Source organism: Danio rerio, chromosome 7 (genome assembly GCF_049306965.1).
Source record: "Danio rerio strain Tuebingen ecotype United States chromosome 7, GRCz12tu, whole genome shotgun sequence".
NCBI lineage: Eukaryota > Metazoa > Chordata > Actinopteri > Cypriniformes > Danionidae > Danio > Danio rerio.
This window is the reverse complement of record NC_133182.1, coordinates 75,682,501-75,705,000: the sequence shown is the minus strand read 5'-3', so window position 1 is coordinate 75,705,000 and position 22,500 is coordinate 75,682,501. Positions and strand designations below refer to the sequence as shown.

The 22,500-nt window shown below is 34.8% G+C and overlaps 1 protein-coding gene across 5 annotated transcripts in view; it reads left to right on the top strand.

The window, feature by feature from the left end:
• kcnip4a (potassium voltage-gated channel interacting protein 4a) overlaps positions 1-22,500 on the top strand; it is a 314,740-nt gene that overhangs the window by 92,660 nt on the left and 199,580 nt on the right. The window contains exon 1 of one of the 5 annotated variants that reach the window (XM_017357141.4): positions 5,133-5,563. The exons of the other annotated variants lie outside the window; for them this stretch is intronic. Coding sequence (XP_017212630.1) covers positions 5,476-5,563 — 88 coding nt within the window. The 5' untranslated portion in view covers positions 5,133-5,475. Of the gene's footprint in view, positions 1-5,132; positions 5,564-22,500 lie in introns of those variants that run through there. 5 annotated transcript variants of the gene reach the window in all.

Genomic DNA, 22,500 nt, shown 5'->3' with positions numbered 1-22,500 from the left:
TAGACAGACAGACAGACATACAGACAGACAGACAGACAGACAGACAGACAGACAGATAAACAGACAGACAGACAGACAGATAAATAGATAAACAGACAGACAGACAGTCAGACACACAGATAAACAGATAGATAGATAAACAGACAGACTGACAGACAGATAAACAGATAGATAGATAAACAGACAGACAGATAAACAGACAGACAGACAGATAAACAGACAGATAAACAAATAGATAGATAGACAGACAGACAGATAGATAGATAGATAGATAGATAGATAGATAGATAGATAGATAGATAGATAGATAGATAGATAGATAGATAGATAGATAGATAGATAGATAGATAGATAGATAGATAGACAGACAGATAAACAGATAGATAGATAGACAGACAGATAAACAGATAGATAGATAGATAGATAGATAGATAGATAGATAGATAGATAGATAGATAGATAGATAGATAGATAGATAGATAGATAGATAGATAGATAGATAGATAGATAAACAGGCAGATATAGATAGATAGATAGATAGATAGATAGATAGATAGATAGATAGATAGATAGATAGATAGATAGATAGATAAACAGGCAGATAGATAAACATATAGATAAACAGATAGATAGATAGACAGACAGATAAACAGATAGATAGATAGACAGACAGATAAACAGATAGATAGATAGACAGACAGATAAACAGATAGATAGATAGACAGACAGATAAACAGATAGATAGATAGACAGACAGACACAAAGTAAGAAATAATATGATTGTGATAAGAAACAATAAAAAATGGCAAGGATATTGCAAAAAAAAGAAAATAAATTAAACAAAAAAAATTATAAAACAAAATAATAATAAAATAAAATTATTAAAATAAACTGAACATTCATCATTTAGATATTTTGTAATGTTTGGTCAGGCTGACTCTGTTTATGACAGGCTAATGCATATTTCACATATAACACAAATCAGATTGTTCATTCCAAGGATATGCCTTCATTTTTCTGTATTTTCTCTCTCTCTTTCTGTCTGATACTTTACACTGCCTTCAATCTGTCCGCTCCTTCAATCACGTCGCTTTTCACACCTCCGTCTCTTTGTCTCTCCATCCTGCTCTCTTTTCACTGGTTTTCTTGCACCTCCACCTTTATCTCTCTTCTCCACGTCTCTGCCCTATTCACTTTCTCTCAGGTTGTCTCTGTAGTCTCTCTTATCTTGAACCGTTGCGTGGAGATGCTTCGTCCGGAGCGTCCCAAAAGTGTTAGAGCATCCAAACTGACAATACCACAGTCCCATAATCACCTGTCAATTCTGATTTGTGGACTCCGCTTCTCTTTTTTTCACCTCTTTCTCTCTCCCCCTTCCCCATCTCGCGTGCTCTCTGCTGTATATAGTATAGTAGAAGCATAAGTAGTACATTTTCTGTTGATTTTTATTCTTGGTCACGTTAAAATGTCTAGAAAATATATTTTGAAAAATGCATGGTCAACAGATGTGGTGTATATCATAGAATAGTTACTAAAGTCTTAAAATTGTGATCCTGGACTACTGTGTACTGTCTTATAGTACACAGGTACATTTATGAGAATAGCCAAAACATGTTGTAAGTTCTGCATAAGGGTCAAAGGGATTTTGAGCCATATTTTTTGCAGAATATTGGTCACTACATGATGCCGGTAAAGGAAATCCTTTCCTGACTCGCTCCTCCAAAACACCCCAAAGTGGCTCAATAATATTAAGGTCTGGTCACTGTGCAGGCCATGGGAGATGTTCAACCTCATTTTCATGTTCAGCAAACCATTCTGTAATCAGTGACCAGACATTCCCAATACTGTGGGTATTGGTGCATTATCATCCTTGTATGCGGCACTGCATTCAGGATACAATGTTTGACCCATTGGGTCACATAGTCCTCCAGAATGGTAGTTTTTAATATCCACATGGCCATCTAGAACAAGTATTGGGTCTAGGGTGTGCCATGATATTGCAGCCCGAACCATCACTGATCCACCTTCATGCTTTACTTTGGGCATGTGGCAGTCTGGGTGGTAAGCTTCTTTGGGGCTTCTCCACACCAGAACTCTCTCAGATGTATGAACGACAGTAAAGGTGGACTCATCAGAGAACAGTACAAGTTTCACATTGTCCACAGCTCATGATTTTCACAGCTGGCACCATTGAAACCGATGTTTGGCATTGACATGAGTGACCAAAGGTTTGGCTGTAGCAGCCCAGCCATATACACTCATTGGACAATTTAAATGGTACACCACTTAATGCATAGAGGCATGTAGATAAGGTCAAGACAATCTGGTACAGTTCAAACTAAGCATCAGAATGGGGAAGAAAGGTGATTTAGGTGACTTTGAACACGGCATGGTTGTTGGTGCCCGGTGGGCTGTTCTGAGTATTTCAGAAACTGCTGATCTGCTGGGATTTTCACACACAACCATCTCTAGGGTATACAGAGAATGAAAATTCACAAAGGCTCACCAAATTGCACAATAGAAAATTGGAAAAATGTTGCCTGGTCTAATAAGTCTTGATTTTGGCTGCGACATTCGTATGGTAGGGTCAGAATTTGGCATCAACAACATGAAAGCATGGATCCATCCTGACTTAAATCAATGGTTCAGGCTGGTGGTGGTGGTGTAATGGCTCACTTTGGGCCAATTAGTACAAATTTGGCATTGTGTCATCGCCACAGCCTACCTGAGTATTGTTGCTGACCATGTCCATCCCTTTATGACCACAGTGTACCCATCTTCTGATGGCTACTTCCAGCAGGATAACGCACCATGTCATAAAGTGCCAATCATCTCCGACTGGTTTCTTGAACATGACAATGAGTTGACTGTATTCAGATATTTCTAGTACCTTGTTGAATCTCTGCCACGAAGGGTTAAGGCAGTTCTAAAAGCAAAAGGGGGTCCAACCCGATACTAGTAAGGTGTACCTAATAAAGTGGCCGGTGAGTGTGTATTGACTGAAGCTACCTACTGACAGTTTTGGTGGAAACAGAAGAGTTGAGGTGCACATTTGATTCTGCAGTGAGTCACAGGCAGCTGAACGCTATTGGTTTACAGGGAAACGTCACCAGCGCATACACAAGCAGGAGAATGAAAACAAAGAAACTGCCAGTTTTAAATACAAAGCCGAGACATTACGCCGTAATAATATATACATATAATAACAAGCCGTCAACCCGAGCTCAAACAAAACTTGTCATCGACTTGATGAGCAGCCACAAAGCCAAGAAGAGCAGAACTACACTGTGCACCATAGTTGTTTACAAGGCCGTCTAAAGTGCGAGCGGGTTCGCTTTCTCACGCGTCTTGAAATAACAAACTTATGATGATGATGATAGTAAGGTGCACGTGATTATTGAAGTACTTCTGACATCCCTTCCTTTCAGAAACGGACAAAAGCATGCAAGAAGCGTGTAAAAACAAAGGAGAAGCCCAACAAATCAAAGAAGCAAATGATTCAGCAACCTAAACGATGAACAAACTGCCATGTTTAACTCTTATCATCGCCTTTTGGACTATTATGAACTCGGAAGGACAGAATTACTTTCTAACACAAGGTTAGATGTGCTGGTGAACATTAAAGATGCAGATAAGAGGTTTGCACTGACTGTAGGTGATATGCTGCACGTTGTTTTTGAACCAGCTCGCATCTCAGCCTGCCCCAGCTCGCATCTCAGCCTCCCTGTTGGACATTTCACACTGGATGAAAGATCATCATCTTCAGCTGAACCTCGCAAAAACGGAAATGCTTGTAGTTTCTGCCAACCCGACTTTACACCATAACTTTTCAATCCAGATGGATGGGGCAACCATTACTGCATCCAAAATGGTGAAAAGCCTTGGAGTAATGATTGATGACCAATTAAACTTCTCTGACCACATTTCTAGAACTGCTCGATCGTGCAGATTCGCACTCTATAACATCAGAAAGATCCGACCCTTCTTATCTGAACATGCAGCTCAACTCCTTGTCCAAGCTCTTGTTCTCTCCAAACTGGATTACTGCAACTCTCTACTAGCTTCCAGCTAACTCTATCAAGCCTCTTCAGCTGCTCCAGAACGCAGCAGCACGAGTGGTCTTCAATGAACCTAAACGAGCACATGTCACTCCGCTGCTCATCCGTTTGCACTGGCTGCCAGTTGCTGCTCGCATCAAATTCAAAGCTCTGATGTTTGCCTACAAAGCGACTTCTGGCCTTGTTCTCACTTCTGCAGATGTATGTGCCCTCCAGAAACTTGCGTTCTGTGAATGAACGTCGCCTCGTGGTTCCATCCCAAAGAGGGAAGAAATCACTTTCGCTCACGCTCACGCTCACGCTCAATCTGCCCAGTTGGTGAAATGAACTCCCTAACTGCATCAGAACAGCAGAGTCACTCGCTGTTTTTAAAAAACGACTAAAAACTCAACTATTTAGTCTCCACTTCACTTCCTAATCTGCAATTGCCTCTCTGGATATACCACTAACTGTACTAAAAAAAAAAAAAGTCTTCTTAGACTTTACAGACCTGAAACTTGCCTAAAGCACTTATTCATTGTTGCTCTTATAGTTGTGTAAGTTGCTTCCTTGTCCTCATTTGTAAGTCGCTTTTGATAAAAGCGTCTGCTAAATGATTAAATGTAAATGTATACCCAAATAAGGACTAAATGTATGCTGTGTGTAGTTTTTCTGTAATTGCTTACAGACATTGGTACCATCGGTAGCCTTTTGGCAGTGGAAGCGCAAGTCTGATAAAGGTGACCTGTACCATACCAAATGGGCCAGAAGAGGTCATGTTTTGAAACTTGTTGCATGAGAGTGCTTTACCGGTCCGCCGCTTTCAAATGCATATGAATGGAAGTCTATGGGGTGAAAAGGGCAGTGTGACTCTGGCTTAAATTGGCCAGTGTTTCAGTTTCATTGTCAAACCCCTGTAAACATAAGCATCCCTGATGGTCTCATATTTGCTGCACTCTGAGTACACTGCAGCTCTCTCTCTCTCTCTCTCTCTCTCTCTCTCTCTCTCTCTCTCTCTCTCTCTCTCTCTCTCTCTCTCTCTCTCTCTCTCTCTCTCTTGGCACCGCCTTCTCAGCCGTGGAGGTTGAAACAGCCACAGATGGTGCTGAGACACACAAGCAGACGCTCTACTACAAATGTGTGTGCGCGCATGTGAGTGTGTGTGTGCCAGAGAAAGAGTGTGAACAGCAAAACAGAGGAGACGTCTTTAGAAAGGATCTCTCGGCACCTCTGGGACACAAGAGCGTGTGCTCTGGAGGAAATATTTATGACCCGTCGTCAGTGAGTGACCCTCCTGGAGCAGAGCGGATCTCCATATGAGCTCGCAGACGCACCAGCAGCGCAGCTCCGGGCAGCACTCGGGGACTTTTCAGACCCTGTGAGGATTAAAAAACACACAACCGGGAAAATTGAGAAGAAGAAGAAGAAAAGCCACAGCATGAGCAGCTGCAGGAAGAGATGCAAGCGGGAGATCCTGAAGTTTGCTCAGTATCTCTTCAGAGTTATTACCGGTACTCTCAATCCAGGTAGAGTTTGCTGGAAATTTACTCTTTTTTTTTTTTTTTTTCCACAAAGTTTTTCATCTTTGTGGTTTGGTGGATTTGTTTAATGTATTTATGAATGCTTGGTGGATATATGTGATGCATCTAAGGTTGTGCAATATGAATATATATATATATGTATATATACATTATTATTATTATTATTATTATTATTATTATTATTATTATTATTTTATTATTATTTTGTCCATGTAATATAATAAATATAGAAATAAAAAGTAAATAAAAAATAATAAAATAATTCAAAATAAAAAAATAATATAAAATAATAATAAAATAGAAATAATATAATAATTAAATATTAATAATACATAATTTGTATTATTATTTATGTATTGTATAGACAAAATAAAATAAATAACTACTGTTCCATATACATTTACATTTTTTTTTTACATATTGTATGGAAAACTAAAAGACTATTGTTTCATATTATGTTTATTGTCTATCTTTTGGTGTCACATAAAATATTATTTATTGTTTACATTGTTTATAAGATGATTTTAACTAAATATTTTTCATCATTTATTTGAACGCAATATCAAACAACATTTTAAGCTTACAGATAGAAACATGAAAAACTGCATCATGATAAAGTTCAAAGTACAATGTACAATATTCAAAGTACAATGTTTACATATTGCATTTTATTTACTGACATTATTATTTGTTTCCTTTTTTATTGTTGGACCTGTAATCATTAGTTTTTGATGAGCGTTTTATATTTTATTAATATTTATTTTAAGGTTCTACATTTGTAAGCAAACATTGCCCGATCGATCAAATCTAAATCTACTTTTAAAGGTAAAAATAAAATTAAAATAAGGTTACACTTTAGTTCAGGTCACAATTCATGCGAATAATTGCTGGCTTATCACCTGCGTGTTAAAAAGATATGAACTGTTCAATAATAGTTACGAACATAAACTGTTCATAATAGACCTAAACTAGTGTTACCAAAATTGAAAAAGAAATTGTGAATTTGAATATTTCTATATTCAAATATCTTCAAAAATAAATATTCTTTAATATTTTGTCAATATATTTTTGGAATTTTACAGAAATTGTGAAATTAAACATATTTTATATTCAAATATATTCAAAAATAAATATTCAAAAATCTATTCAAAAATAAACATTTAAAGACTTATTCAAAAATGTATTAAAAAGAAATAATCCTTTAAATGCTGTTAACATATATGAATTTTAAAGAAATTGGGAATTTAAATACTTCTATATTTAAATAATAAAAAAAAAATTCAAAAATAAATATTCCTCTATATCTGGTCAATACTGTATATATGTGAATTTTACTGAAATTGGGAATTTAAATATTTCTATATTCAAATACCTTCAAAAATCAATATTCAATATATTCAATAATGTACTTAAAATTAAATATTCCTCTATATGAGATCAATACTGTGTGTGTGTGTGTGTGTGTGTGTATATATATATATATATATAAATTTTACAAAAATTGTGAATTTAAATATATTTTATATTTAAATATATTCAAAAATAAATATTTATTTATTATTATTGTTGAGCCTTATTCAACAATAAATATTCATTTGTATATGGTCAATATATAATTGAATTTTACAGAAATGCTGCTGCTATATCATGATATATATCACTATCGATATATAACATGCCTTAAAAATCGTGATGAGTGTTTTTGTCATGTCGCCCAGCCCTGGATGCATCTATACGTGATTGCATTTGCAATGTGGTACTGTATCAGATATTTTGCTGCAAGCTGGCATTATGTACAGACAGTACAGTAGAAGTTGAAGCAGTGCAGCTGAAACAACCTGCAGGCATCTCGAAAGCAGATCCTGACCTTTTTTGTCTTGTCTTCTCCTTCCTAATGTCCTTAATCGTATCAATTAATCCCAGTCAGCTGACAATTAGGAAGAGGCAAACAAATTTTCCCCGTCATTTAGCTTATATAAATTGATGTGTCAGCTGTTTTGTGGGGAGATGGGCTTTTTTTTTCCTCTCAGTGGATTGCAGTTGTGTTGTCTCGTCCTTGAGTTTTTCTATTGTGGTTTTCCCAGTGTGCCTACAAATAATGTCAAGATAATGTGAGTGTTAAATGTACAGGCATGTTGCAGAAAATCCGCAAAACAGCAAACATAAATACATGTGCTGACCTTGATATACAGTCAAAGTCAGAATTATTAGCTCTCTTGTTAAATGTTTTCCCCAATTAATGTTTAACAGAGAGAAGATTTTGCTCAACGCATTTCGTCTTAATGATATATTATTATTTTTTGGTCAAATAAGTTTTATTGAAGACACAGATTCAAGAAGAAAAGAATTCTGTTTACATATGTTGTCCACATATAACATAGGCAAAGCAAATAAGAAAAATTAAAAGGAAAAACAACATGAACATTATAATAATAATTAAAGCTGCAAGCAGCAATGAAAGGGACCTCGCACCAGGGCTCACCACCGCCCGGTGGCCTTAGGATGACAGAGAACAGCGAACAATATTAATTTAAGCAGATATATATATAAAACCTGAGAAAGTCACAGATTTATGCCGAACTTCCTCCTGTCAGCAGGTGGCGCTATGACTGTGACTCAATATTGGCATGTAGATGTCTTCAGGAGAAGAATGTTATCCACCATGTGAAGTTTCAAGCAGATCGGACATTGTTTGGCTGAGTTATAAGTAATTTTCTTTTGTCAGCAGGTGGCGCTATGACTGTGACTCAATATTGGCATGTAGATGTCTTCAGGAGAGGAATCTCATTTAACCTGTGAATTTTCAGACAGATCGGACATTGTTTGGCTGAGTTATAAGTAATTTCCTGTTGCCAGCAGGTGGCGCTATAACTGTATCTGGATATTGGCATGTAAACGTGTTCAGGTCAGGACTCTTATCAAACGTGTGAATTTTGAGGCAGATCAGATCATGCATGCCTGAGTTATAACAACTTCCTGTTTCGTAGTGAATCGTCAAAGTTTGCGTGGCCGTGACAAAGTTTGCATGGCACGGACATGTCCTTTAAAGAAAACTCTAACGCTGCGTCCGAAACCGCCTACTACTCAGTAGGTACCGCATTTGAATTCAAACGTAATTCTCGGCCGTTAGAAAAGTACGTTCTATACAGTATGAATGTGAAAAGTATGAATGGAATTCGAACCTGCTATATCCGCCATTTTGACATAGTCATGTGACGTACCTGCGTAATTTGCGTTGCTTTACTCCCATTCATAAGTTCGCTCGCGGGGCATCATGGGATAGCGCAGCATGCATGGAATGCGCACTCTAGAATCTCGCCGGAAGTAGTAATTCATCTGGGTACTTCTCACATACTGTTTTTTTCGAATTCTATGAATTCGGAAATACTACTCGGCTCACATACTGATTTTAGCGCACTATATAGTATGGAAGTATGCGGTTTCGGACGCAGCCTAAATCTTTGCAATACATCATCGCAGAATTTTCACATAACACCACTCAAATTTGGTGCTGATACTGTTTAATTTGTGGGAGGAGTTTGTTACACTGTAAATCATGTTGTTTCCTATTGCCAGCAGGTGGCGCTATAACTCTATCAGGATACTGGCATGTAAACGTGTTCAGGTAAGGACTCTTATCAAACGTGTTAATTTTGAGGCAGATCAGATCATGCATGCCTGAGTTATAACAACTTCCTGTTTTGTGGCGAATTGACAAAGTTTGCAGGGCCACCGCGAACATGCCCTTCGCCCTTTAACTCTTTAACTCTAGATCTTCACAATTTAACATTGCCAAGGCGATTAGATGACAAACGCCAATTTTGGTGTTGATCCGATTAAATCCCTAGGAAGAGTTTGTTAAAATACAAGCCTGGAAATGACCAAAATGCCACTTTTTCGACGCAGAAAGTTAAAAATATCTGACTTCTTGTTGGGTTTGAGATTCTGCTCCAAGAGACGTTTTCATAGGTTTTGGCATGTTTGACGTGTGTGCCAATTTTCGTGCATGTGTGTGATTCGTAGCTTGGGGGCTAGTCCGTATAATGTTTATAGGTGGTGCTGTTGAGTCATTTTGCCACGATCACCTCTGAAACCCACATCAACCGATTATTTACACCACGTTTGGTGTGTGTGCAAAGTTTCATGAGTTTTTAACCATGTTTAGACCCTCAAAACTCCCCCGATTAGGGGTGGAATAATAATAATAATAATAATAATAATAATAATAATAATAATAAACAGAGCAATTCCAATTGGGCCTATGCACCGTTTCGGTGCTCGGTTCCTAAAATAGGCAACTCACATAAGCAAACTGGTTACAAAGACCTGTTTGAACAACAGAGTATGATGACAAAGCATGTTAAAACATTACAGAAATGATGCATTATTATAAGTTTTTTTTTTCAAGGTAACAGATAAAATGTTTCCAAAATCTTTTAAGTTTGTTGAAATTTTTTTTGTTTTTTTCAAGTTTTATTTTCAAATAGTATCTAATTCGCTCCAAATGTAACATAGAGGCAATTTCTCCAAGCCACAGTTTACATGCAGGGGATTCCTTTTTTTCCAAAACAGTAGCAGTAGCTTCTTGGCAGTAGTTAAGCAGTATGAGAGCATTTTATGTTGTGTATTTGACAACAAATGCGTTCGTTCAGAAAATTCCAGAATTAAAAGCATTGGATCTGGTTGTAATTGCAACTTCAACACCTCGGAAAGCACTTAAAAAATTCCATTCCAACTTGTCTTGTCGCTTTTACACAACAGGTTTACTCGCTTTTTAAGTCAACAACTTCTGTCACTTTTAAGACAGCCGGTTTAATCACTTTTAGTATTTTAAGTTAAGTCAACTTGTTGCTTTTAAGACAAGTTTACTTAATCTTTAGTTTCTTAGGTGAAGTCAACTTGTCTTGTTGCTTTTACACAACATGTTTACTTGATTTTTAGCTTTTTAAGTAAAGTCAACTTGTCGCTTGTGCTCACTTTTTAGTTTGTCAACTTCTCTTGTTGCTTTTACTACAAGTTTACTTGCTTAGTTTTTTAAGTAAAATCAAAATTGTCTTGTCGCTTCTAGGACAACAGGTTTACTCGCTTTTAGTTTACGTCAAGTCAACGTGTCTTGTCACTTTTAAGACATCAGGTTTACTCTCTTTTAGTTTTTAAAGTAAAGTCAACTTGTCTTGTTGTATTAACACATCAGGTTTACTCGCTTTTTAGTTTTTTTAAGTAAAGTCAACTTGTCTTGTTGATTTAATACATCAGGTTTACTCGAATTTTAGTTTAAGTAAAGTCAACTTGTCTTGTCGCTTCTAAGACAAAGTGTTTACTCACTTTTTAATTTGTCAACTTGTCAATTTCAAGACAACAAGTTCACTTGCTTAATTATTGTAGTATTTTAAGAAAAGTCAACTTGTCTTGTTGCTTTAACACATCAGGTTTTCTCGCTTTTTAGTTTTTTAAGTAAAGTCAAATTGTCTTGTCGCTTCTAGGACAAAAGGTTTACTCACTTTTTAGTTTGTCAACTTGTCTTGTCAATTTCAGGACAACAAGTTCACTTGCTTCATTAGTTTTTTAAGTAAAGTCAAGTTGTCTTGTCGCTTCTAGGACAACAGGTTTACTCGCTTTTTAGTTTGTCAACTTGTCTTGTCAATTTCAGGACAACAAGTTCACTTGCTTCATTAGTTTTTTAAGTAAAATCAAAATTGTCTTGTCGCTTCTAGGACAACAGGTTTACTCGCTTTTAGTTTACGTCAAGTCAACGTGTCTTGTCACTTTTAAGACATCAGGTTTACTCTCTTTTAGTTTTTAAAGTAAAGTCAACTTGTCTTGTTGTATTTACACATCAGGTTTACTCACTTTTTAGTTTGTCAACTTGTCTTGTCAATTTCAGGACAACAAGTTCACTTGCTTCATTAGTTTTTAAGTAAAGTCAACTTGTCTTGTTGTATTTACACATCAGGTTTACTCGCTTTTTAGTTTTTTTTTAAAGTAAAGTAAACTTGTCTTGTCGCTTTTACACAACAGGTTTACTCGAATTTTAGCTTAAGTAAAGTCAACTTGTCTTGTCGCTTCTAAGACAAAGTGTTTACTCACTTTTTAATTTGTCAACTTGTCAATTTCAAGACAACAAGTTCACTTGCTTAATTACTGTAGTATTTTAAGTAAAGTCAACTTGTCTTGTTGCTTTTACAGAACAGGTTTACTCGAATTTTAGCTTAAGTAAAGTCAACTTGTCTTGTCACGTCTAAGACAAAAGGTTACTCGCTATTTAGTTTGTCAACTTGTCTTGTCAATTTCAAGACAGCAAGTTCACTTGCTTCATTAGTTTTTTTAAGTCAAGTCAACTTGTTGCTTTTAAGACACATTTACTTGCTTTATAGTTTTTAAATCAACTTGTCTCGTCTCTTTTACACAACAGGTTTACTCTCTTTTTATTTATTGTTTTTTAAGTAAAGTCAACTTGTCTTGTCGCTTTTAAGACGGCAGGGTTACTCACTTTTCAAATAATTAGCTAGTCGCTTTTTAAAGTGTATAAACTATCCTTACAAAAATGTATAATTATATATTGATTTATGCAAATTCTATACACAGCATATCAAATCCAATCTTATCTAATCTTCAAAAACAAACACATTTAAAACAATTAATTATAAGGGAAGTTTTTCAAACTAATTTCGAGAGGAGCACGTGATATGATTGACTGCAGCTGGCAACCCATCTACATTCATTAGTTAGCCAATCAGATCTATCCTAACTCACTATTAGTAGCCTAGCTAGATTTACTCCCTCATCTTCGTTTTCCGAAGAAACCCCCCATCCACCCCTTTCTCCTCATTTCCTCCTTTACAAAAGGGGAGCTCTCGAGAACCACCTGATCTCGTATTCCCCTCTCATGCACTATGGACCTGGCGGGAACCCTGGGCTCAACTATCTCCGAGGACAGCATGCCAAATCTGCTAACAGCTGTCAAGCAATATCTAAGTGTAAACTCTTGAATGAGTCATTAATGCATTGTATAAATACATTAAATAGAGTCATTAATGCAAAATGGTTAATGAATTTAGTAAGTTCTCGTGTCTGCAGTTTTATAGTGATGATAATTACTGCCTCAGCATGAGAAAGGGGAAAACTGAATGGATTTATGTGATTTGACATGTTTGTTGGTTTATTCTTGCCCTGTGTGTTTCTCCATGTATTGATTATGGTGTGTGTGTCTTGTGTGCGATATGCTGTGGGTCTCTGCAGTGTCTGTGAACTGAATGTGTGGGAGTGTTTGACAACAAAGCGCACGGATGGTAAATCCTGCCATTGCTTTGCTGGTCTTATTTTTTGTGAATACCGTGCATTAGAATGTGTTGTGTACATAATTTGTGCCACGGAGGATTTCTTCCTTGTAAACCTCTTGAAAGATAAAAGCCCTGCAGTGAAGGCTGGAGTGGTGTAGAGGGCTCGCTTTATGAGTTGACTTCTGTGGGCGGTCTGATGTGATCGTGTTTGATCATAATCACTGATGGGGAAAAGAAGACTCTCCTTCATTAAAAGTGTGTGTTGACACAAGCTGTGTTTATGGCAGGGATGCACAGATATGTTATTTTTGACCGATAAATTTAAATAACTTTAAATAAGTAGGCCGATAATTGATATATTAGGCAATAATAATGAAAATTTGTATATATATTTCGGCTAAGTCCCTTTATTAATCCGGGGTCGCCACAGCGGACTGAACCTCCAACTTATCCAGCACGTTTTTTACGCAGCGGATGCCCTTCTGCAACCCATGTCTGGGAAACATACACACACACACTCACTCATACACTACGGACAATTTAGCCTACCCAATTCACCTGTGCTGCATGTTCTTGGACTGTGGGGGAAACCGGAGCACCCAGAGGAAATCCAAGCGAACACAGGGAGAACATGCAAACTCCACACAGAAACGGCAACTGAGCCAGCTGAGGCTCGAACAAGCGACCCAGCGACCTTCTTGCTGTGAGGTGACAGCAGTACCTACTGTGCCACCACCTCGCCATAAATATATATATGTAGATTTTTTTTTTTATAAACAACAAACACATACAATGATTTGAAATGTTTTTACCTTAACTTAAGTTTTATTAATCAACTACGCTTTTCTTTCACCAAGTTCTTTTATATAAATTAAATGTAATGCCTTACCAAAAAATGTAATAATCAAATAATTTTAAATATCAAAAATATATAAAAATAAATATATAAATAAATAAAACTAAATAAAAATAAATAAATGCATAAATTATACATTAAATAAATAAATAAATATTTATTTATTTATTTATTATTATTTTATTTTAAAACCTTAACTAGAGCCTTATTAATCAAGTATTGTTTTCTTTTGCCAACTTCTATTATATAAATTAAATGTAATGCCTTTCCAAAAAATTTATCAATCAAATAATTTAAAATATCAAAAATGTATAAAAATAAATATATAAATAAATAAAACAAAATAAAAATAAATAAATGCTTAAATAATACATTAATAAATAAATAAATAATAAAATAAATAAATAAATAAATATTTATTTATTTATTATTTTATTTTAAAACCTTAACTAGTCTTATTAATCAACTATTGTTTTCTTTTGCCAACTTCTATTATATAAATTAAATGTAATGCCTTACCAAAAAATTTATTAATCAAATAATTTAAAATATCAAAAATGTATAAAAATAAATATATAAATAAATAAAACAAAATAAAATAAATAAATGCTTAAATAATACATTAAATAAATAAATAAATATGTATTTATTTATTCATTATTTTATTTTAAAACCTTAACTAGAGTCTTATTAATCAACTATTGTTTTCTTTTGCTAACTTCTTTTATATAAATTAAATGTAATGCCTTACCAAAAAAAAAAAAAAAAAAATATATATATATATATATATATATATATATATATATATATATATATATATATATATATATATATATATATTAATAAAAAAATAATATAAATTAATATATATATAAATAAATAAATAATTACATATTTATACAATACAATATTTATTTATTTATTTTAGATAAACAACAAACACATACAATGATTTTATTTTAAGACCTTAACTTAAGCTTTATTAATCAACTACTCTTTTCTTTGGCCAACTTTCTTTAATATAAATAAAATATACTGCCTTACCAAAAAAATTATTAATTAATAAAAAAAAATAATAATAATAAAGCTTGTGCTCACCAAATTTGAAAACTCACAAAAATGTTGCTCTTTTTTGTTATGTTATGTTTTATTGTGCTTTAAAATAACATTTTTCTTTTTGACTACATTTTAAAATGCATTTCGTTCCCCTGTGATGCAAAGCTCAATTTTCAGCATCATTACATCAGGCTTCACAGTCACACAGTTCAAATCAATTGAATGCATTCTTGTTGAAAAACGCCCAGACATGTCTAAAAAGCTTACTCTAAACCTTGAACAGTAAACAGCACATACGTATGATAATATAGATTTTTTTTGTCTTAAAGAGCAAATCAGCTTATTATAATGGTAAAAATATAAAAAATAACAGTGGAAAAACAACTGGATTAGTGTAAGAGTCATTTCACATAAGTCGTAAAGGGATAGTTCACCCAAAAATGAAACTTCTGTCACCATTAATGCATTCTTTACTTGTTTTAAATCTTTTAGATTTTTTTTTGTCTTTATGTTAATCCTAAAAGTATTTGTAAGTAGACATGTCAATGGTTTCCAGCCTTCTTCAAAATATCTTCTATGTAGAGAACAAATAATCTTATAAATTGTTTGAGTACCTTCTCATAATGGGGTGAACTATGCCTTTAAATTGATAAACTGCTCTCTTCACGTAATAACCATTTGCCAAATGGTACTTTAATTGAATTAGGGGTCAAATGCATGAAAAATTAATTTATTCTTGATATCGATGTCTGTGGTTTGGTGATGATTAGCGGAAGATATCAATAATGAATTAAAAGTGCTAGAAAGGATTAGGATCTCTTTTTAAGGGAACCCAGTGTCAGAAATTGTGCCTTAAATGAATCAGTGTCAAAATGGTTAAAATGATCACCTCAGTATAGTTCTAGTGTTAATGTAGCCATGTGTGATTTCCCATTTGATACATCCCTTGTAAAAGTCTATATTCTTTATCTCTGAAGAAATGCACAGACACTGAACGTCGATAACTGCTGCTGAAGCGATCGATCATCTTAATGAATCGCTCAATTATTAGGCCTGATCCTGATTCTAATGGGACTTGATGATCATTTCGCATTTAGTATTTATGACCCGTATACAGTAAACTGAAGAAATTGTAGTTGCTTTAAAAAAACAAACTACAGTCTTTTAAAATGTGTCTCTCATTTTTTTAATCCTCCATTTTCTTGATTAAAGAGCGTAAAGAAAATGAATTCCCTCTTTTATTTCCATTTCATTGCTACAAACGACTTTGAGCAAGCTATTACACGTTTTATTTCACACTGTGTCGCTGTAATGTTCAAAAAGCTCACTGAAAGGACAGTAGGAGCTGTGTGTATTTCTTCAGGCTTTAAGACCCTGAAGACTTTGCGTTTAACAGCTGATTTTCAAGTCACAGAGAGCCAGAGAGCTGCGTCCAGCTATTTGTCACATTGTGGCCTCGCTCTTAACACCCTAAACGCTTGAAATCTCTCTCTCTGTCTCTCTCTCTCTCTCTGTCTCTCTCTCTCATGAACAAATGACATTTGCCTTTTTGTTTTCCTCCGGTTTATTGCTTTCTGCTGTCAGAAGCGCCCACCGCTGCAATACATCATCCATTTTTAGGAGGACCGGTTGAAATACTTGGCACAGGATCTGGAACAATGTCTGCCTTTTGTCTTTGGGGAATTTTTTATTTTTTTTAAAAAGGGCCTTTTTTCTCAATCTTGCCTGTAACAGGGTGTCTTAAAATGTCTTACTTTTTCTGTTTTTTGTTTTTAAATAAGGCCTTAAAACGTCTTCAGTTCACTGAAATATTGTTTTGTAGGACTTAACTTGCTTTAAACTGGCTTAATTAGGTAGCACTTTATAATAACTACAAACTATGAATCATTTATTTCGCATTAGCAAGTAGTTATTATACTTTATTAAAGTAAATTTATAATTTATGCAATAACGCTACATTAATAGACATTCGTTTTTGTTTGTTAGTTTTGTTTGTAGTTTTGTTTTTATTTGTTCTTTTCATTTGTTTTGTACATTGTTTTGTTTTTATTTGTTCGTTTCGTTTGTTGTTTTGTACATAGTTTTGTTTGTTTAGTTTTTGTTTCATCCATTGTTTTAGTTTTAATATTGTTCATTTCGTTTGTTATTTTGTTAATTGTTTTGTTTGTTTTATTTTTGGTTGTTTTTGTTTGTTGTTTCATCCTTTGTTTCATTTTGTTTGTTGTTTTGTAAATTTTTTTGTTCAGTTTTAGTTTGTTGTTTTGTTTGTTTAGTTTTTATTAGTTTGGGTATTGGTTATTTAGTTTGTTATTCTGTCCATTGTTTTGTTTGTTTCATGTTCGTTTGTTTTTGCTTGTTGTTTCGTCCAATGTTTGTTTTAGTTTTCACTTGTCTTTGTTTAATTTTTTCCTACATTGTTTTGTTTTGTTTAGTTTTCGCTAATTTTTGTTTATTGTTTCGTCCTTTGTTTTGTTTGTTGTTTTATGTATTGTTTCATTTGTTTAGTTTTAGTTTGTTGTTTCGTCTGTTTTTTCATATGTTTAGTTTTCATATTGTTCATTTAATTTGTTATTTTGTCTATTGTTTCACTTGTTTCGTTTTTGGTTGTTTTTGTTTTTTGTTTTGTTCATTGTTTTGTTTTAGTTTTAATAAGTTTTGTTTCCTACATTGTTTTGTTTGTTCAGTTTTCGCTAATTTCCGTTTGTTTCCTACGTTGTCATGTTTGTTTAGTGTTTGTTTGTTGTTTTGTCTGTTGTTTCATTTGTTTAGTTTTCGTATTGTTCATTTTGTTTGTTGTTTCATACGCTGCATCATTTTAGTTTTTGTTTGTTGTTTTATACGTTGTTTCGTTTGTTTAGTTGTCGTTTCTTTCATACTTTGTTTTGTTTGTTTAGTATTCATCTTTCGTTTCATACATTGTTTCATTTATTTAGTTTTTGTTTGTCGTTTCGTCTGTTGTTTCATTTGTTTTTTCGGTATTGTTTATTTTGTTTGTTGTTTGGTGCGTTGTATTGTTTCTTTAGTTTTCGTTTGTTGTTTCATCTGTTTAGTTTTTGTTTCTTTCATACTTTGTTTTGTTTGTTTAGTTTTCGCTTCTTTTTGTACGTTTTTTCATTTGTTTAGTTTTCCTCAGTTTTCACACTTTACTGATTTATTTTTCTTTACTCTATTAAGTATTACATTACTTAGAAATACAATCATTAATCACATTATAAATGTGCTTATATGTCAAGAACACGCCATGTGTAGTTGTAGTTATAAATCGTTTACTAACGTCTAATAATGTAGAGTCATTAATACTTAAAAATAATAAATGAACTATTTGCTAATGCTAAATAAATGATTCATAGTGTTTAATTAATGTAAAGTGTTATTCTTAATATTCCTTTATTTCCATGTTAACTATTGTACACAGTTTATTATAGTTTTTAAAGCTTGTCATTTTATTTGAAGAAAAAAGGGTGTATGTATACAACTAGAATTAGCTTATTTTGATATATTAATATTTGTGGCTAAGAAATTACTCATTTGAATTTTTAGATGGGCAAGTAAAAATGACAGCCCACCTGTAGAAACACTTTTCTCTCTAAAAAAAACAAACAACTTCTTACTCTAGCAGTTAATTCTCTGAGCATTAATGGTTCCTTTGTATAATTAGCACTTGTTGTGTGTATTGCCTCTTCTTGTTGAATCCCTGAATGCCTCCTCAATTGTAAGTCGCTTTGCACAAAACCCTCAGCAGAATGACTCAATTTACATGCTAAAAAGCCTTAAAGTTTTAAAAGTGACTTGGTGAAACCTGCAGAATCCCAGAGTAAGCTTCTGTGTAACTTTCTCTGCTGCTGTATCATGTTATATCTCACACAAAGCTCTCAGGTGCACATAGACGATTTTAGCAACGCAGCACAGTAGACGCTTATAGATTTCAAGTGATTTGATTTTGCTTTTGTCAATGCAATTTGCGGAGGTCTCGCAAGGCTGAAATCCTTCAACCGGTTGACATCATGCTCTCTCCTCTTTAACTCTCTTTGAGTTTGAAGACTTATCAGATGCTCTTTCCGGGCCGTAATTTGCAAATAAGCCATTTACAGTTTCCATTTCATGTCTGTTTGCCTGTGTGTGTGTGTGTGTGTGTGTGTGTGTGAGGAAAGGCTAGAGCTGTGTGAAGGCTGAGCCTGCAGTCTGAGCGTCAGCCTTGTGTGTTTATTTGGACGTTCTTTGCGACATGAGTCGTGTAGGTTTCGTCTCTTTGGTTTCTCGACAGCTATTAGCAGGTCATGTTCCAGCTGTCCTCTGAGACGGCGTTCCAGGAGCCCACATAATCCTCGACCAAACACTGAATATTTCATTGAAGATGCCAGCTCATTGTGGCTTAAGTATGCACTATCACTTCAGATTGATAGACAGACTCGCAGCTGAGCCGCTATTACACAGCCGCGCGCTCGAGCTCTCAGAAAGCTTTGCGCTAGGAAAGTAGGCTTTTGATCGGAGCATATCGCTCATATTGATTTCTATAGGAAATGGTTGGAAATAGGAAGTCCGCAGAAAAGTCTGCAGATTATCGCCTCTGCAAATCTATACATTTACTTATGCTACGTTATATTATTTTATTTAGGTTTTCAACTCATAAATTCTCAAAATCATTCCTCATTTGCTTTTCAGCTTAGTCCCTTTATTTATGCGGGGTCGCCAAAGCGGAATGAACCACCAACTTATTACGCAGTGGATGCCCTTCCAGCCGCAACCGCATCCACACACACTCATTCACACACATACACTACGGACAATTTAGCCTACCCAATTCATCTGTACCGCATGTCTTTGGACTGTGGGGGAAACCGGAGCACCCGGAGGAAACCCACGCGAAGGCAGGGAGAACATGCAAACTCCACACAGAAACGCCAACAGACCCAGCCGTGGTTTGAACCAGCGACCTTCTTGCTGTGAGGCGACAGTACTACATACTGCACTACTGCGTCACCACTATGTGCAGATCTTTAATTAATTTATTTTGCTTTATTGTATTAGTATTTATTATTTTTTAAATTATTATTATTAGCTGCTATTAAACGTGTTTGTTCTCGAGTTGTCAGAAAGCTTTGCACTAGAAAAGAAGGCTTTTGATCTTAGCATACCACTAATATTTATTTCAATTGAAAGTAGTAAAAAATCCACTTTAAGAAATGATGGGTTATTTCAACTCAAATCGAGTAAAATATGGAGAAACCCAAACATTTGGATTAAATTTGGTCCTGTAAAACACAGCAGTTGGTTTAGTCCATATTGTTCCCAGAAGTGGATTAAAATAACCTAGCATTAGCCACATAGAACCCAGATCTGTCATTCTATTATATATATATATATATATATATATATATATATATATATATATATATATTTTTTTTTTTTTTTTTTTTTTTACTTAGAGGTTTTTGCATCTGAACTGTCTCTGTGTGTGTGTGTGTGTATATATATGTATATATATATATATATATATATATATATATATATATATATATATATATTTATAAGATTTAAAATGTACAATGCTGAAGTGATATGCTTATTTCATAGTCAAAAGTTTAGTATTTTGAAAGTTTAGTAACCTAGTATTGCCAATTTTGACCGAAAAACGGCTTTTACAACATGATGTTCTAAACAACATCTGAGGTATTGCAAGCAGATCCACAGATACATTGATAGGACACATGAGTTACAGCGGGCAAAATATGTATTCAACACGTCACCGTTTTTCTCAGAAAACATATTTCTAAAGGTGCTGTTGACTTTAAATTCCCAACAGATGTTGGTAACAACCAAAGAAATCCATGTAGGCAAAGAAAACAAATCTAATTAGTTTACAAATTAAGTTATGTGAAATAAATGAAATGACGCAGAGAAAAGTTTTGAACACATAAAGAAAGGAAGGTGTAGAAAGGCAGTGAATGCCCAGACAGCAGCTGAAACCACTCAGTAGTTCTTCAGCAACCCTCTGCCCTTCCTTAGTGTAAATTAATATTATCTTCTTCAGTCCAACATCTACATTAGCAGGAGGATGAAGATGAAAGCAGGGTGGACATTTCAGCAATGATCCAAAACAGCCAATAAAACTCTCAAATGCTTTCAGAGAAAGAAAATCAAGCTGTAGAATGGCCCAGTCAATCACCTGACTTAAATCCAATAGGAAATACAAAATAAAGCTCAGATTTGACAAACGAGACCCGCAGAACCATCAAGATTTTTTTTGTTTTGTTTTACATTTGTATTGTTTGGGTTTAATTCTAAGTTAACAGCTTCTTTATGAATATTATTCCCTGAAAAAAAAAAAAAAAACATGTTCAATACTTATTTTCCCCTCTGTATATTTGTGGCTCCTTTAGAAATATAAGTATAGTTTTTTACCTTTTACTTTACTGTTTTTGTTAATTTTTTTTTTCTTAAAATGTTGCAGAATCGTTCTCTGAACACCTGTTTGACCAGCGTTTGGTTCTGTCAGTGGTTTTATTTATTGTCTGCAGTCATTTTGTCAAATCGGCTTCCATCACCTAAACCACACAGCACTTTTGAGTGAAACATTGATCATGTCTCTTTTGTTTTTGAAGCGAGCAGACACTTTTAATAAACCTTTGAACTCCAGCCGCTCAATGTCTGCATCTCAAAGACAAAGCAGAGGAAGTAGGCCAGCGTCTCCATATCATATCCTCATTACACCCCTTCTCACTTCCACAATATAGAAAATAATCGTCCTTGATCGATGGCTCACAAACATTGTTCCAGAAATAAGCTGGATAAATAAAAAATGCAGTCTCATTGGTGTAATTCACTTAGGCAGAGACTTGTAACCGGGGAAGTGATGCTTACAACAGAGGTGCGGATCTAAATGAGGTTTATTAGCCAGGTCAGGTAAGCAATGGTCAACGCAGGGGCAAACAGATGCATACGGGCAATCCAGAGTCGTAGTCAACTACACAGGCAGGTGGTCAGAAGGCAGGCAGCAGACAGGAATACACAGATAAACAAGGCGAGGATTAAAACACGGCAAAGCTAGACAAAGGAAACACATTGTGATGTCACTTAAACAGATAACAATACTCAGCAACTGTGAGTTAGTGTGCTGTATATATAGTGCAGTAATCAGTCCAAAACCAGCTTCAGCTGTGAGTGACTAATCAATGGTGACTTGGAGCTGGAGAGTGTGTGTGTGTGCATGACTGGATCTGTAGTCCATAAACAGATTTGTAGTTCATGTGAATGTTTACCAGAGATCTTTGGTTGTTAGATCGCTGGTGATCGTGACAAGACTTTTCAGATGAAGGAGAATCGTTATACACCACAGTTTCACTAGGATCTGAAAAGTAGAAAGCCACTAGTAGATGGGCTTTCATCACACATTTTGAAATGATGGAAACAAAACATTTCAAATAAAAATTAAAACTGCAAGCAGCGATGAAAGGGACCTTGCACAGTTGGTTTATTGGTTGATTGCTTGATTGGTTAAATGGTTGGTTGGTTGATTGTTTAATTGTTTGGTTGGTTGGTTGGTTGGTTGGTTGGTTGGTTGGTTGGTTGGTTGGTTGGTTAGTTGGTTGATTGGTTCATTGGCTCATTGGTTAGTTGGATTGTTGGTTGGTTGGTTGGTTGGTTCATTGGTTGTTTGGTTGGTTGGTTGGTTTGTTGGTTGGATTGTTGGTTTGTTGGTTTGGTTTATTGGTTGGTTGGATTGCTGGTTA